Source organism: Phyllobates terribilis, unplaced genomic scaffold (assembly GCF_046119375.1).
Source record: "Phyllobates terribilis strain yellow unplaced genomic scaffold, ASM4611937v1 Scaffold_5__5_contigs__length_657084704, whole genome shotgun sequence".
NCBI lineage: Eukaryota > Metazoa > Chordata > Amphibia > Anura > Dendrobatidae > Phyllobates > Phyllobates terribilis.
In genome coordinates, this window is record NW_027362765.1 from 291,680,167 (window position 1) to 291,698,620 (window position 18,454).

The 18,454-nt window shown below is 43.1% G+C and overlaps 1 protein-coding gene across 2 annotated transcripts in view; it reads left to right on the forward strand.

The window, feature by feature from the left end:
* The window catches only part of TMEM17 (transmembrane protein 17), a 54,249-nt gene extending 37,384 nt beyond the window's left edge, over nt 1-16,865 (forward strand). Inside the window, exons 2-5 of one of the 2 annotated variants that reach the window (XM_073684287.1) lie at nt 1,239-1,342; nt 6,442-6,555; nt 8,025-8,275; nt 11,862-16,865. In XM_073684287.1, the coding sequence (XP_073540388.1) occupies nt 1,239-1,342; nt 6,442-6,555; nt 8,025-8,258 (452 nt within the window). In that variant the 3' untranslated portion in view covers nt 8,259-8,275; nt 11,862-16,865. Of the gene's footprint in view, nt 1-1,238; nt 1,343-6,441; nt 6,556-8,024; nt 9,295-11,861 lie in introns of those variants that run through there. The other variant, XM_073684286.1, reaches the window with a different exon arrangement.
* Nucleotides 16,866-18,454: the final 1,589 nt, after the last annotated feature.

Genomic DNA, 18,454 nt, shown 5'->3' on the forward strand with positions numbered 1-18,454 from the left:
AATTTTGAAAAGTGACCTCCACTTCATACTTCAGCCACTGTATTCAGTGTGAGTTGCATGCCCGAGTTTGATCTGGTAGTGAGTCCATGGAAACCATCAGACTGCACTTGGATGTCATTTGAATAGTGTCCGCTTTCCACGCACTGACAGAATGGAGAAGTTGGATCTTATTTTTTTTCTCCATCTTCTCCACGTCCGAGAGAATCGGAGTACACTGTGATCAGAGTTTGATCAGAGTGTCATTTTCATAATTGACCCGAGTATCTTGGATGAGAGAATCTACATCCGTCTGCACCTGCCCTTTGAATGGATTGGCAGTACACATTCCAAACCTTTGCTCCATCAATTCTCTATGGAGCTGCTGACCGCTTAGAAGGAGATCTACCATCTATGGCGTCCATAGGCCTTATGGAAAGGGGTTGTCGGGATACAGGAACTCATGTAAGGCTCAGGATCCAGAACAGACCCAAATAAACTCAATTGTCTCATGAAATCATGTTTTACTGATCTTGATACTGTGACACAAAGCCTGACATCAATTATACTGTTGGGTTAAACCCAATTTGCAGTCAATAACAATTGGTTTCTGCTTGTGCCATCAGTATCATTCTGAGGCGACACTTCATTTCATCATTAGTTATCTGGGTATACAGCTTCCCAGAGGCTTCTGTCTTAGCATAGACACTGTTTGCCTATCACTAGCGTGGCATATGCCATCAACAGAGGTCAATACATGAAATTGACAGCAGCCAATTCTCCCTCATAGCCAAAATGAAGTAGTGTTTCCTTTGCTTAGCTTTTTTTTTTTTTTTTTAAAGTCTGCTTTGTCTTCTTCCTATAGTGGATGGACAGCCAGATGAGTAGAGGTGGCAGTCACGTCACTAGCGTGGCTGTCACGTCACTATGTGCAGATCACAGTGATCAGTCTAGGCCAGCTTTACTGTGAAAAGTCCCCCCTTGCTGTCACTCCCTATAAAAGCATATCTGTGACCATCATATAATTTAGCAGTGTAGTTCATAGTTTCCTCTCCTAGGTGGTCCTGAATCAGTGGTAACACCACCCTACATCCATTATCACCATTTGCATGCTACAAGATGGACAATTCCCATTGTAGGTTTATCTCCTGCATGAGAAGTAGATGGAGAGAGGTTCTGTTGGGTGACACCGGGAGAGATAATCTGTGCCAGTTTTTGCGATATATATCATGTTACTGATTATTTTCTCTTGTCTCTTTTAGAGGTCGACATTGTCTCTAGCTTGCCACTCCAGATGTCGCTCTATTTCAACACATTTTATTTCCCCTTCTGGTGGATCTGCGATGTTTTAACACTTCAATTAAAGGTACTAATTAAAATGTATGTGTTGATGAAAATGATAAATAGTGTCAATCTAGCCGATTAGTCAATTAGTCTTCTATGGTTATCATACGTTCCCAATGTGTCCCTTTTCATTAGACATTCTTCATGAATAGCTTTACATGTTTTATTAGATGCTTCTTGTCAGTGCCCCAGATCACAGTAGGAAAATAAATGGCATATGGTACCTTTCTACCATGTTGCTGGTGCAGCTGGCATCTCTGCTGAAAGATTAGATCATATAGACTTACTTTTCATGCGAGCTGCTCAAAAGCATAATGATGAGAACAAGGCTTATGTTTTTCTGAAATCATAAAGAACTCTATGCTGAGGATAACAAGAATTCATGGGTAGTGATGGGTGATCCCGAACGGTAAAGTTCGGAGTCCGTACCGGACATCTAGTGTCCATGCACAGACCCCGAACAGACTTCTCCCGGAAGTCCATGTTACCGCTTGAGATCGGCAGCCCGAATAAAGCTTGTTGAAAGCTTTTCCAGTGTGGGCACTTCCGGCCCCATCACGGCCATGCTAAGTATTGACATGGCTGTTATTGGCCAGCACAGTATGTTAAAAAAATAAAAAAAGATGTGGGGTTCCCTCTGTTTTTTGAAAACAAGCGCAGGTAAAGCAGACAGCTGGGGGCTGCCGGCCACATCTGTCAGCTTTATCTTGGCGGGTTATCAAAATAGAGGAGGCCCCACGCCATTTTTAAAAAAAAATTATTTAAATAATTTAAAAAAACGGCATAGGCCCCCCTATTTTTAATAACCAGCCAAGGTAAAGCAGGCGGCTGGGGGCTGGTATTCTAAGACTAGACAGGTCCATGGATATTTGGCCCTCCCCAGCCTAAAAATAGCAGCCTCTGGCTGCCCCAGAACAGGTGCATCCATTAGATGTGCCAATTCTGGAGCTTTGCATGGCTCTTCCCACTTGCCCTGGTGCATTGTCAAGTGGGGTAATATTTTTGGGTTCATGTCAGCTGTGTAATGTACTGTTCTGATACCCTCTGGAAACCTGGAAAAAGTCACAATTTAGTACCCATTTGTAGGATAGGTAATAAATGTTTGATGAGAAGGAGATTGACTGGAGCAGCGGTTGAGCGTGTACCCTACCTGTCCAGTTATGTCTTTGGGGATGTAATACAGGCTGCTGTTAGGAACAGGGCTGTGTAGTCCGAGTCGTGGAGTCAGAGTCAATGTCCATTTTGGTGGAGCCAGAGTTGGAATCGGTATAAAATGGACCGACTCCAACTCCTAAAATATATAATAAATTGGGTACAGTAGTTCAGTGCAGTTTGTGGGGAATATTTTTTCATAAGAATTTGGGAAAGTTATGAAATGTCCTATAAGTGTCTGTCCTATTCCTGATCTAAGGGTCTAGACTTTTAGCTGAGATGAATCTGTGCTACAGTAAATTTATCACTTAAACATGAGCCGTGTATGAGGGAGCCGGAGTCGGTGTCATGGATATTGAGGAGTCGGAGGTTTGGCTTACCGACTCCACAGGAAAACACTTAGCCCTGAATTCATCATTGTATTTCCGCCAGTTTTTTGGCATGAATACCCTTCAATTATTGACTGTCTGATTTGCCACAAATTCATCAAACGATTTGTGCCCTTTTTTCAAGTTGTCTTTTGTGGTTTTGTTAGTTTTCTGATTTTTACATCAATGTGGCTTTTCCAGATGTTTTAGACAGATTCATCAAATGTGACCTTTTGAAATGCAGAAATTGGCACAACTTTCCTCCACTTTTCCCTGATTTTCTGTACGGCAATTATTTCAGCTAATTTTTTGCAACATTTTGCGAGATGTGAGATTTTTAGTTTTCTGCTGAAAAGTCGCCAAAACTGTTAGAAATAGAAAAATTCATGAATCACATTAGCCTTTTTGATAAAATTGGTACAAAATCGACAGCGAAAACCACAAGTCACAAAAGAAAAGATTTGTGCATGTCCATGTTTTGGATTAAATGAGCATTATTCAACACAGCAGTGCCGGGATTTCTTCTTTCACCACTGCTTCTCTCCACATGCACCACGATTAGACAGAGTACCGACCATTCCACTTTTTATTTTAAAAAAAAGAAAAGAAAAGACACTTAAAATAAACCTGCAAATGATGAATCGGACCCATAGTGTGCCCTAACAGCGGCTGATTGCACAGAGGTTTCCTAGTCCCTGATTACATCACTAGGCACTTTTTAATCTGGCATGTGCACTGTCAGTCCACTCAAAGGACCTTGATCATGTCGTTACACTTGACAACAGTGATCAAAGGATTAGATGGCCGAAATTAGAGGTACCACCAGTCCTGGCCATTGAAACCAGAGTCAGGCTGTCATTAGGCTACCAACCACCCTTTCCAGTATGACATCCATACAAAACGTATTATAGTATGCTGTAAAATGCATATTGATGGTCAAGGTTGTAGCCCTTTTAATATGAAAGCCATCAATCTGCGAGTCAATCCTGTGGGTGAGGGCTCGTTTCTTCTAATTCAAGAAGCTTTACATTCCCCCATTCAATGATTTACTATTCTCGTAATACTTGGACAGGCCAAGTCAACTAGAGCCAAGACCGCTCTTTCTTAGCGGTTGGCTCCATGCAATAGCTATCGGGGTACAGTCAAAGAATCCAATTGCCAGACAGAATATATTATATGGATTAGGGAATTAGACAAAATTCTTCAGTCACTGTCGCTGCTGCTTGTAAGTGGATAAGAGGTGTTAATGACTCTAGAAGACTGGAGCCTCTTGAACAGTTTGGTCTCATGTGTGACTATCTTCTCTTCAAGGGCTTTTCTGTAAATAATTCTTAATCACTGTTCACGTTTTCCAGTTATCTGTTTGCTGTCAGTAAATATGAAGATTAAAGGGTTTATCCACTACTGGACAACCTTTGCTTAATCAATTCATAGAAAATAGAAATAATGTATACTTATCTCCTGCAGCAGCACCATTCCAGTGATGTCTGCACTGTTCTTGGTGGATGACGTGGTGTCACGTGACCACTACAGCTAAATGGCAGCTACCATAGGCGGATTATAATGAGGGCAATCTGGGCTACCGCCTGGGGCTCTAGGGGGCCCGGGGCTCTGGGGGAGTCCATGGCCAGATTGCCCTCATTATAATATGTGCGGCGCCGCGACACATGCCGGCAGTCAGAGGCCATGCGGCCTCCCGCTGTGTATAGATGGCTACGTGCGGCCTCCCGCTGTGTATAGATTGCTATATGCGGCCGCCTGCTGTGTATAGATGGTGCCGTGCGGCCTCCTGCTGTGTATAGATGGCGCCGTGCGGCCTCCTGCTGTGTATAGATGGCGCCGTGCGGCCTCCTGCTGTGTATAGATGGCGCCGTGCAGCCTCCTGCTGTGTATAGATGGCGCCGTGCGGCCTCCTGCTGTGTATAGATGGCGCCGTGCGGCCTCCTGCTGTGTATAGATGGCGCCGTGCGGCCTCCTGCTGTGTATAGATGGCGCCGTGCGGCCTCCTGCTGTGTATAGATGGCGCCGTGCGGCCTCCTGCTGTGTATAGATGGCGCCGTGCGGCCTCCTGCTGTGTATAGATGGCGCCGTGCGGCCTCCCGCTGTGTATAGATGGCGCCGTGCGGCCTCCCGCTGTGTATAGATGGCGCCGTGCGGCCTCCCGCTGTGTATAGATGGCGCCGTGCGGCCTCCCGCTGTGTATAGATGACACCGTGCGGCCTCCCGCTGTGTATTGATGGCACCGTGCGGCCTCCCGCTGTGTATAGATGACACCGTGCGGCCTCCCGCTGTGTATAGATGGCTACGTGCGGCCTCCCGCTGTGTATAGATGGCTACGTGCGGCCTCCCGCTGTGTATAGATGGCTACGTGCGGCCTCCCGCTGTGTATAGATGGCCAGGTGTGGCCTCCTGCTGTGTATAGCTAGCTGCGTGTGGCCTCCCGCTGTGTATAGATGGCTGAGTGTAGCCTCCCGCTGTGTATAGATGGCTACGTGCTGCCTCCCGCTGTGTATAGATGGCTACGTGCTGCCTCCCGCTGTGTATAGATGGCTACGTGCTGCCTCCCGCTGTGTATAGATGGCTACGTGCGGCCTCCCGCTGTGTATAGATGGCTACGTGCTGCCTCCTGCTGTGTATAGATGGCTACGTGCTGCCTCCTGCACATTGAAACGCATGGCATCTGCATGTACATATGCAGTGATGCATAATCCATGCGGTCCAATGCAAGTCAATGGCGGCAAAAACGCTGCGCTTCCGCAAAATAATTGGTAGTACTGCGGATTTTTCCGCAATGATAATCCGCAGCGGAAATTTCCGCAGTATGTGCACAGCACATGCGGATTATCATTGGGGAACATGGCCGGCCTTCTACCAAGCGTTTTTTTTAAGCGTTTCTGCAGCAGAATTGCCGCTGCGGAAACGCTTAAAAAACGCATAGTGGGCACACAGCCTAAAAAAAATTATTATAATTAATATATTAATATTGTGCCAAATTAATTTCACGTGAACTATCACATGATCTATCACAGGGGATCATGTGACATGTGATACATCAGGTGTGTGTGTGTGTGGGGGGGGGACCCGCACCTTCTAAACTGCCCGGGGCCCTTGCTACTCTTAATCCACCCCTGGCAGCCGCTCATCAATTTTCCATGTAGTAAAGGCTTCTCTCTGGACATATTTTATCCCCATTCACTCAATGGAGGACAGAAGGTTGGTACGTTTGTTGTTGTCTCGCCGTTTTTTCACACTACGTAAAAAAGTCTAGTCTGCTGTAGTCCATAGCAAAACTATGTGGCCTCCAGGTGTCATGCGCCACTATATGGATCTCAGTGGCTTACGCTGAGCGTTACGGATCAATACAATGTGAGCAGAGCCTTATAATATTTATGTCTTTGTTACAATTCATATTTTCAGGTTGTTTCAAGCTGTTTTTTTGCATACCCACTGAGTGTACCCTTATAACTGCATGCTATATGTGACCTGCTCCCATGTGTATTTGTATGTCCCTCAAGTCCTACTTCTGTCCCATCCAGGAAGCTGAGGGATTTGTTTTGCAGGCTTGTCATTGGTAACGGTGTTGCCTTTTGTATTTTTGTAGTACGTTCTCCTTCCTGATCACTACAAATTCATCTTAGTGACTCTTCTGATCTTGATGACTGTGATTGAAGTAATTCGGCTATACCTTGGATACAGTGGAAACCTGCAAGAAAAGGTATCAAAAGCATGGTAGAGCTGTGAAGCAAGGGGATAGACAACCCTGGACCTGCCCTGTTCAAAAAATGTTCAACACTCACAGTTTGTACATATGTAGAATTCTTGATCCAGTCTGATGGCCACTTCGTGATCAGGAAAGGGTTACTTTGCTTTTTCAGGCAGATTTCAGATGGAAACCGCCTGAAAAAAAGCACCGATAAATGATATTTCCAAATTGCTTCTGGCTCAAAAGTACAGAAACTTGCTATTAATACCCACAATGCCACCAGGGGCAGGGCGGTAATATTTCGAAATTCACCTGAAAAGATTCATTCATTTAAAATAGGTCAGTTTCTAAATATTATTGTCCTGGTCAAAAAAACAATGGTCGTACCATACAATAGTGCAATAGTGGCACATTAATAAAAAAATATGTAGTCAGTTGGGATGCCTCTCAGCCAATAAGCTTGGATGTTGTTACATTAGATGATTCTTAACCCCTTCACGTCATATGTTGTGTCCCTGACTTTTATTAGCTGTCTACTAGTGATGAGCTAACATGCTCGGTTAACCCTTTAATAGAGCATGCTCGGGTATTAACCAAGTATCTTCGGCGTGCTCGAAAACTATGTTTGAGTCGCCGCGGCTGCATGTATTGCTGCTGTTAGACAGCTGCGACACATGCAGGGATTGCCTGTTTGTTAGGCAATCCCTGAAAGTGTCGCAGCTGTCTAACTGGTGCAAGATATGCAGCTGCGGCGACTCAAACATAGTTTTCGAGCACGCCGAAGATACTTAGTTAATACCCGAGCATGCTCGATTTAAAGGTTTAACTGAGCATGTTCGCTTATCACTACTGTCTACCCCAAAATGGTATCAGTAAAAATGTCAACTCAGGGTGAAATAAATAAGCCATCACCCAGATCCAGAAAAATGGGAATGCTACTGTCTCGGAAAATGGCGACAAAATGTTATTTTTTTTTGGTCCAGGACTTAAAGAAAAAACTATACATGTTTGGTATCTGTGTACTCGTACTGACCTGGGGAGTTATATTGGAAGGTTAGTTGTACCATATACTGAACATGGTAAATAAAAAAACCCAAAAAACAATTGTTGAATTGCACTTTTTTTTGCAATTTGACAGCTTTTGAAAATATAAAAAAATTATGCCTCTGGGAAGAAGGGAAGAAAAAAATGGAAATGGATATGGTGTGAAGGGGTTAAAGGAGTTTGTCCAGGATTAGAAAAAATGGCTTCTTTTTTTCAGAAACAACGTTGCATCAGACCATGGGTTGTGTGCGTTATTGTAGCTCAGCTACACTTACTTCAGTGGGTGGCAATACCAGACACAACCTATGGTCATGGATGGCGCTGTTTCTGAAAGAAATTAGCTTTTTTTTCTAATCCTGGACAACCCCTTTAAGCGACTAGCTAAGGAGCGTGTTTACCTTTATATTTGTTCAGTGCTGTTTTCTATTTTTCACTAGGTTCCTGAACTTGCTGGATTTTGGCTGCTCAGCATCTTTTTACAGTTACCACTGCTGCTTTTTCTTTTATGTGATCCTGGCGTGGAACCATTGCCACTTGAACGAGCGTCACATGGAATACTCGCAGCATTTTTGGTCTTTCAGATCCCTGTATCATCACTTACTCTACGGAAGACTACAAGACGTCTTGCTGGGAGATTTCACCAGCTCGGAAACTTGGGAGAACATGCCTAAATGGTTCTAATCACTGTGTAAGAGGTAGTCACACACCTCAAACAGAACCAAGTGCAGGACCTGCAGCTGAACGTACTGCTACATGTAGGACAGAAAAACAGATACATTGCACATAGGCTGCTTGTCTGGGACTTGGAAATTACTGGGTTTTGTATGGTTAATTCAACATCCTTTAAAGATGAGTGCGCTTTATGGGCATCCTATTAATGTCCTTGTTTACTAGTGTAAACTAAGAGCTTCAACTCAGCATTACCCAGAAATAAGGTTGGGGTTGAGAATACAGTACCTGGTATCCAGTTTTATAGAGCGCCCTCATTGTATCCTGACCGTATTATAGATAACACCCATGGGGAAGCTGGGAGCATCTGCTGGTGTCTCATGTGCCATTCCACCATAGTGGACCTCCTCCTGAATGCCAGTTATGGAAGGAGATAGCTTGATATCCTATTAGAATTCACCTCTGAGCTCCATGACCTGTATAAATGGACTTCAACTTGTGCTTTTGTATAGTCACAGATATATTTGTTGCCTTTTGACAATCTTAGAATTTATAAGAAAGGGTGCATTACCCCATATATTTTCCTATTTTTCTTTTACAAACTCATACCCCAATCTAAATCTACTGTAGAGTGTAAGGTTTTTTGAAAAGGGTATTGCTATCTTATAAATTGGTGACATATCATTAGAATATGCCAGTATTGTCAGTATGGTCAGTATTTTATATCAGTATTTGTAAGCCAAAACCAGGAGAGGAACAATCAGAGAAAAAGTATAATAGGAACTTGTCACCACTTCTGGATTTATCACCCATTCCTGGTTTTGGCTTACAAATACTGAATGTGTGATTGTGGCCTTACATTTACAGCAGAACCAGCAGAAATTACATACTTCCGTTCCAGTTAAAGTGGACATGTCTCAAGTGTCTTCAGAAACTATTACTGAAACAAATTTTAAAATTTGCTAAATATTTTGAATGGTTTCACTTTAAACATATTTTTTTTTAATTTTTTCAATAAAAACATGTCACTATCTCTAATTTTTTATTTGCCTATCTTTAGAAACCTAATACTATATTTCATTGGGCCACAAAAATGAACTAATAGTGTGAGATGGCAACACAAAGATAATGGTCAATGTCAGGTACTTATAATTGTATACAATATATGGACAATAGTTAATATAATCCGAAGATTAAAATCCAAATTCAGCATAAAACATTTGAAAGCATTGTCACTTTTTGCATGAGCCCAACCCAGAGTTTTTCTTTATTGCTTTGTCTGGGGCATGATGCAAGGTCCATAAAGAATAGGTTGGGTTAATTTGGCGTGGAAGAGCTTGAATGGCCCACATAGAGCCCTGACCTCTGTAGAAGAGAACAACTTTCAAATGAAATAGAACTGTTAATGCCATACAGGCCTTCTCATCCAACATCTGTGTCTGACCTCTTAAATGTCTTCCAGATTAATGGGCAACAATTCCCACAAGCTCACTCCAAAATCTTGTAGAAAGTCTTCCCAGCAGAGTGGCAGCTGTTGTATCTGCAGAGGACGGACTAACTCCACAGTAATGACTATGGATATAGACTGGGAGGTCAAAAGCTTCTGTAGCTGTAATGTGGAGGTGTCCTAATACTTTGTTCCATATAATGTATGAATATGCCTTACATAATGCATATTCATACAGTGTTGGTATGTTGACATTGGCTGACTGGGACATTATTATTTTCATTAAAATCTGACACCTACAGCTTTTTTTTTTTTTTTTTTTTTTAGAAGTTAAGGGGTTGTCCATCTTTGGGAACAGTGTTTTTTTTCTCATTTAACGCACCATTCCAGCGTGTGCTTTTTGTACCGCTGGAGAGGTGCCGCTAATCTAAGTTCCCCTAGTATTATATTGACCAGATGCCGTATTCATCTTTTATCGCTAACCTGCGGGATTGCTCCAGTGTTTGCTGGACAATCCGGAAGTCTCTATTCAATGTAAGTCCATGAGAGTCAGAATGAGGGTTTCATAGTTATACTGAGAGCTTGTGACCATTACCTCTGACCTCCGGTTAGTCAGAAGCTGCGGTCACAAGATTGCAGTGCAGGATAGGAGCGGCGCCGGGAAGAGCTGAAGATGGCGGCTGGTAAGTATAACACTACAATCAGGAAGTTTACATTAGTAGCACCACTCCAGCGCTGCAATTTAAAAAAAAAACTGCTGGAGTGGTACTTTAAATGCATTCAGTCGGGGCTAAAAATAATTTTTGCAATTGGGTTGCTCTAAATATTTTGCACCGTTTGCTTTCTATAGCCGCTGTATTACACTGTTTATTGCTGGCTGCAGACTGAGTTATCAGGGTTGACAACATTCTATTTATTTTATTAGATGTGGTGGGGACATGATTTTAGGCTCTTACTAGTATATGGGTATGGCAGATTGTCCTCATGCTCAGGTCTGGTCACATGCTCCTCCACCAGCTGCCATTTTATGGACAGGAGAGCTGTGCAGCCTATGAGGAAAGCTGTACTAATAAGAGCAGGAAGAGAATGTGTCACTCCTATAATAGGAAGTGCCACAAAATCATGTTCCCAACACATCTGATAGAATAAAGAGAATGTGTCACTCCTATAATAGGAAGTGCCACAAAATCATGTTCCCAACACATCTGATAGAATAAAGAGAATGTGTCACTCCTATAATAGAAAGTGCCACAAAATCATGTTCCCAACACATCTGATAGAATAAAGATAATGTGGCCGACTCCAATAACTCATTCTGCAGTCAGCAATAGACATTATAATGCAGTAGCTATAGGAGGCAAACATTACAAAATTTATAATGAAACCCAATAGCACAAAAGATTTTTACTCCTACTTAAAAGGCATGCAATTAAGAAAAGAAAAAAGTCTGACTGCAGATTATCAAATCGTGACTTGCACCTTGTCATGATTCCCCTCTATGCCCTGAGCAAGTGCGTTGTCACATGACCACATATGTTATTTGTACACTTGCGGTCATGTGCCGACTAGTCTCATCTGTCTTCTCAATAAAAGAATTGAGAGAAACCAAATGAGACTAGTCGGCACATGACCGCAAATGTGCAAATCACATACATGCACTCAGATTACAGGCCACCAGCATAGAGTGACTGCAGACTTTTCTTCTTAGAATGGAAAATTCCTTTAAATGGAATAATTCTTAGTAAACTTTTTTTTTTGTTATTTTTTTAGGCTTTTATTTAGCTGTGTTTGTCCTGACAATTCACATAAACCATGAATTTACAATGATTGCATTATTCTTACTGAACACTAGAGGTCACCAGAATTTGCATTTAATCACAGTACTTTTTAACATTGCTGTTATAAGTGAATGACAGCAGAAAGGCTAGCAGTATATATTGGTTAGATAATAATTCCATTTAGTGACCCACCATCACTATTGTATAGTGGATAAATTACATCATCAAATAGAATAAGGCCACTGTAAAAAAAAAAAAAAAAAAAAAAAAATCCCTGTAAGGGGTGCACGCGTCTTCTTGTGCAATGTGGCTTCGGAGATAAGTGGCAGTTATTTCAGAGGCAATGGACTAACACCCCTCTTCTTCTTCTCTCTTCACAGGTACATGCTCTGCATAATTTCTCTGCTTGCTGTGTCTGCTGTAATCTAATGCTCTGCTCTGCTGATGCACCTCATTGGTACATGCTCTGCATAATTTCTCTGCTTTATCTGTCCCACTCCATTCAATACCCACATATGTCTGTCCCTTCCCCACTATAGATCTTATCTGATTTTTAGAGGTGCTAAACTGCAGAGACTAGAGTCCTAGCTCTGTCTTTGATCACCCAGCCATCTCCTTGTGAGACAACCAGCTGCTAATTTAGACATAAGCAGCTCCCACAATGCCCTTCACCTGATAGTTTAATGTGCCCTATATATTTAGAAGCTCTGTAAGGGGTGCACACGTGCTGGGTTGTGCACGCGTCTTCTTGTGCAAAGTGGCTTCGGAGATAAGTGGCAGTTATTTCAGAGGCAATTAGTCAGGGCAGGAGTCAGGTAACCAACACTTTGACCACTTACTCTCTTTTAACTATGTTTCTGTTAGCTCTCACTTTTTCCTCTATAATCCTCCACTTTCTATTAACCCCTCAAATCCCTATACCTAGTAAGGAACTTTTCATCTCTCCCTCCATCCTCCCCACTCATCTCACCTCCTCCTCCGAATTATTCCTCAACATTCAATCCTGGATCTCCAAACACAGACAGCCACCTCATGCTCTCTCTTGCTCCCACCTGCTAACACTTTCTCTGCTCCTCCTCACTGCTGGAGATATCTCTCCAAATCCTGGTCCTCCTCGCCATATCCCCAGTTACTTCTACCTCCTATCCACGACCTTCCACAAACTGTCGCATCCCTTCTAACCTCATACCCATCCAACTAATCCCCACTTCCTCAGTTGCTCTAACAGGAGCTCTATGGAACGCTCGCTCTGTCTGCAACAAACTATCCTTCATCCACGATCTTTTCATTACACACAAACTTTCCTTCCTCGCCATCACTGAAACCTGGCTCACCCCCTCTGACACAGCCTCCCCAGCTGCACTTTCATATGGCGGATTCCACCTTTCCCACACCCCCCGCCCCAACGGCAAACATGGCGGAGGCGTAGGTTTTCTCCTATCAGAACACTGCGCTTTCACCCAAATCCCACTGCCACCCTCCGTTACACTCCCCTCTTTTGAGGTGCACTGTGTACGCATCTATTCCCCCTCCAACTGGCCGTCGTTTACCGACCCCCAGGGCAAGCCACCACCTTCTTAGACCACTTCACCACCTGGCTGCTTCACTTCCTCTCCACTGACATCCCCACTATCATAATGGGTGACTTCAACATCCCCATTAACACTTCCCACTCGTCTGTCTCTAAGTTCCTGTCTCTCACTTCCTCCTTCGGACTCACTCAATGGTCTTCCACACCCACCCACAAAGACGGCCACACACTGGACCTCATCTTCACCCGCCTCTGTTCCCTATCTAACCTCTCTAACTCACCACTCCCTCTCTCTGACCATAACCTCCTCACATTCTCTACTCTCTCCTCTCCAGGTGCACAATCCCCACTCCACAAACTTACACACCCTCGCAGAAATCTCAAACACCTTGACCTACACTCACTCTCTGAATCCCTCCTCCCTCTTACAGACATAAATTCCTTACACGATGCAGACATTGCTGCTGCTTCATATAACACCACAATAGCTGCAGCTCTAGACTCGACCGCCCCTCTGACACACACCACATCTTGCACATTCAACAGGCAACCCTGGCACACCAAACTTACTAAAGAACTGCGCCGGGCCTCCAGGGTTGCGGAGCGGAGATGGAAAAGGTCTCACTCCATCGAGCACTTCATCGCATTCAAGCAATCCCTCACTAATTTCAAGTCCGCACTCACTACAGCAAAACAAACCTACTTCTCATCTCTCATATCCTCCCTATCTCACAACCCTAAACAGCTATTTAACACTTTCAACTCTCTCCTTCGTCCCCCAGCACCTCCTCTCTCTTCTCTCATCTCAGCCGACGACTTTGCCTCATTCTTCAAACAGAAGATTGACACCATCAGACAAAACTTTTGCCTAAAGTCCACACAACCCCTCCTCATATCTACTCAACCCTCCTCCTACAAACCCCACTTCTCCACCATTACAGAAGGCTAAGTCTCCTCTTTACTCTCCAAATCACACATCACCACCTGCGAACTTGACCCAATCCCATCCCACCTCATCACTAACCTTACCACAGTCTTCATCCCAACCCTAACCCACCTCTTCAATATGTCACTAACAACCGGTGTCTTCCCCTCATGTTTCAAACATGCTGCAATCACACCCATCCTCAAAAAGCCCTCCCTTGACCCTTCCTCTCTGACTAGCTACCGCCCCATATCACTCCTCCCCTTTGCCTCAAAACTACTAGAACAACATGTCCACCTTGAACTGTCCTCCCACCTCTCCTGCTGCTCCCTTTTCGACCGCCTGCAATCTGGCTTCCGACCGCATCACTCGACTGAAACTGCCCTGACCAAAGTCACCAATGACCTACTAAATGCCAAATCCAAGCGACACTACTCCATCCTCCTCCTTTTGGACCTGTCATCTGCCTTTGACACAGTGGACCATTCCCTCTTACTCCAGATTCTCTCATCTCTTGGCATCACGGACTTGGCTCTATCTTGGATCTCCTCATACTTAACAGACAGGACATTCAGCGTCTCCCACTCACGCACCACCTCCTCATCTCGCCCCCTATCTGTTGGTGTCCCCCAAGGTTCAGTTCTAGGACCTCTGCTCTTCTCCATCTACACCTTTGGCCTGGGACAGCTCATAGAGTCTCACGGTTTTCAGTATCACCTCTATGCTGACGATACACAGATCTACCTCTCTGGACCCGATATCTCCTCCCTACTAACCAAATCCCACAATGTCTGTCCGCCATCTCATCCTTCTTCTCTGACAGATTTCTAAAACTCAACATGGATAAAACAGAGTTCATCATCTTTCCACCCTCTCATTCACATCCCCCATCTGACCTAGCCATCAACGTCAATGGCTGTTCACTCTCCCCAGTCCCACAAGCTCGCTGCCTTGGAGTAACCCTGGACTCTGATCTCTCCTTCAAGCCACATATCCAAGCCCTTTCCACTTCCTGCCGACTCCAACTCAAAAACATCTCCCGGATCCGTGCATTCCTCAGCAAAGACTCTGCAAAAACACTAGTGCATGCCCTCATCATATCCCGCCTCGACTACTGCAACCTCCTGCTCCGTGGCCTCCCTTCCAACACTCTTGCGCCTCTCCAATCTATCCTAAACTCTGCTGCTCGACTAATCCACCTGTCCCCCCGCTATTCCCCGGCCTCTCCTCTCTGTCAATCTCTTCACTGGCTCCCCATTGCCCAGAGAATTCAGTTCAAAACTCTAACCATGGCATACAAAACCATCCACAACCTGTCTCCTCCATACATCTGTGACCTAGTCTCCCGGTACTTACCTGCACGCAACCTCCGATCCTCACAAGATCTCCTTCTCTACTTCCCTCTTATCTCCTCCTCCCACAACCGTATACAAGATTTCTCCCGTGCATCCCCCTACTCTGGAACTTTCTACCCCAACACATCAGACTCTCGCCGACCGTGGAAACCTTCAAAAGAAACCTGACGACCCACCTCTTCCGACAAGCCTACAACCTACAGTAACCACCGCTGCACGACCAGCTCTACCCTCACCTAATGTATCCTCACCCATCCCTAATAGATTGTGAGCCCTCGAGGGCAGGGTCCTCGCTCCTCCTGTACCAGTCGCTGACTCGTTTTGTTAAGATTATGTAAATACTTTTGTTATGTATATCCCTATCACATGTAAAGCGCCATGGAATAAATGGCGCTATAATAATAAAAAATAATAATAATAATAATAATAATAATTTGTCAAATGATGCGGTCAATGAGGGAGTTGTTGATCATAATTTTCATAAAATCAGAATGGCCGTGATATGTGACATATTGCTTTAATCACTCATCTGCCCTACTTGTTGAGCAACAATATGTACAGTGTGTGTATGTGTGTATATAGCTATCGCTGAAAGAAATATATTTTTTAGAGGGGTTTCCCTCTAAAGCAGAGGTGGACAATTCATTTTCCCGAGGGGCCACATGAGAGACCATTACTGTTGTTGAGGGCCGAACCAATAGGCTGAAATCAATTTTACTCAATATTACTATTAACATATTATTATTTTATATTTATATTGTATCCCTTAATGTTGAGAAGAATTAAGTATGTTGACATCTCCCTATATACCTAAGGCAAAGTCAAATATCATCAGACCTATATTCACAGATGTACACCACTGTATAAACCCTAGAAAAATATTTAGATTTGAGAATCCTCAGTAGTTGATACCTATTAATGGCTAACTGAAAAGATGGTAACAAATTGCAAGCTTTCCAGACTACTCAGGTCTCTTCATCAGGCTAGTAGACCTCCTTCCCCCCCGTAGAAGCGGAACGCGAAACGCGCAACGCGCGTTGGGGTTGTCTGGTCCCATCAGTGACCCAGGTTGTATTGCTTCATTCCCTTATTTTGTGTTTTTTTGATTTGCCCTCCATCTTTCCATTATTCATTACTGATTGACAGTTATATTTGGCAACTTTGCCAGGGACACTATCCTTGTATTCTACAATACTGAGGGCTTTCTGATCCTTATTGAAGCTTTACATCTTGGACCCTATATATACCCTATTTAGGTAGTTTACATCTGATAAGCAGCAGTACTTCTTTCATGTATGCTCACTTTTCAGCTTTAGAAATCTGTGTCTTTTTCATTTGGTCTTACTTGCATATACTTAGCCCGATTTATTGACACATTTGTATGCACTAAGCACAAGTCACTTTATATATTTTGCTGCTTTGTTATAGCATACATGACTGGGGTTGCAATAATGTCTATATGATTATATATACTACTTGTCACTGTGGGTTTCTTCATTTTTACTTCTCCTTTATGCATTTTTAATATGATGTCTTTTTAAACTTTTTTGAATAAAATTTGTATTTTATTGCATCTATACTTCTTTGCTTTGATTGCATTATAGTATCCTACTAGCCTGATGAAGAGGACTCTCAAATCTAAATATTTTTCTATCTACTGGCTAACACTGTACAAGAATATATATTTTCCCTATATAAACCATAACAAATTAAAGGAAAGGGTGTGAATGTATAAATGAAATAATTCTTTATTAGAAATCTATTAAAATTGATAGAATAGAATTAATATTACCCTTGCACCTACAGATGCATATAGGGTAACCGTCTAGGATAATTATAGACAGTAACCCACAAATATTCCCGGTTACATAATGTGTTGGAAATGCCTAACCCAGTCCCTTGAAATAATTGGGTTATGGCTGTATATTATACATAGAATTTCCCAGTTAGTAGATAGTGAAGGCTATCCCTATTATAATGATTGCATATCAAAAATATTATATTTACTTGTGGGTCCCATAAGACAGCAAATCATACCATGTATATCCCATGTATGGCAAAATGATTGTCCATAACCAAAATAATACCCATAAGTAAGCCACCTATATTGTTTAACTGGGTGACAACACTGTTTATATTGATCAGTCCCTATCCAGGGCAATTGATCATGTAAGTGTTAATATAATAAGTTCATTACTATAGGTGATCAAATGATTATATAAATAGGGTTAGCTTTATAACATGAGCCACTGCAGCAGCAGATTATTCAGTGAATGTACACTACCGCATGCAACATGTGTCAGCGTTACTGGACTAACACAGCTGATCACCGCCAGTGAGTATAGCAATCACCTAGCTATGGGGAATTGAGCGGTGGTGATATAATGTCATTGCGAGGGGTGGTCCGTATTATAACGGACGACTCCATGCATCCCTGATTCCGCTGTCCTCACATGCAGTCGGCATGCCCGACACGCACAGTTGATCGCTGTAACTAAAGACACATGCTCGCATCGACTGCTATTTCGTTCTAAGCACCGCTGCTGTATACTATCACGGGGCTATTCTGTTAGAGTTTTTTCCTTCAAAACACTACTAACATAACTCGGGACAAAGTCCGCGAGTTTCGCCGGTATACTGGCTAAGGGCCTTAGAAAAAGCCAGTATACCGGAGAAACGTGCGTCAGGGACTTTTCCTGAAGGTGGACAGTTTCGACTAGTAGCATTGTTTCGCCTCTGCGTCCGAACTGTGCATAGTCTGATGCAGCTCCAACAATCATGCCAGCTTTAGTTCAGTGTTTACAAGTTATATTGAAGAGAGCTTCTAAGCACTAAGCTGCTTAGTTATACTACTATTCTGCTGCAGTGGTCGGTAACCCAGACAACAAGCATTAAACAATAAAATAAAAATTCCCTCTGTTCTTGCGAACGGAGTGATTTTTAATAAGATTAATATTGCAAAGTTGCTTGTGTTTACAGCCACTTTGCAATTTTAACCATTTTTGATGTTGAGACAACTCATTTAAGCAGAACTCGAGTTCTCTAAAGGTTCTACTGTATAAGGAGAACCTATCATAGGGGTTATCTCTATAAAAGCCTGTTGTCCGTACTTTTAAAGACATTATCTAGGGTTCTTTATTTTTTTTTATTGCTACAGGTGTA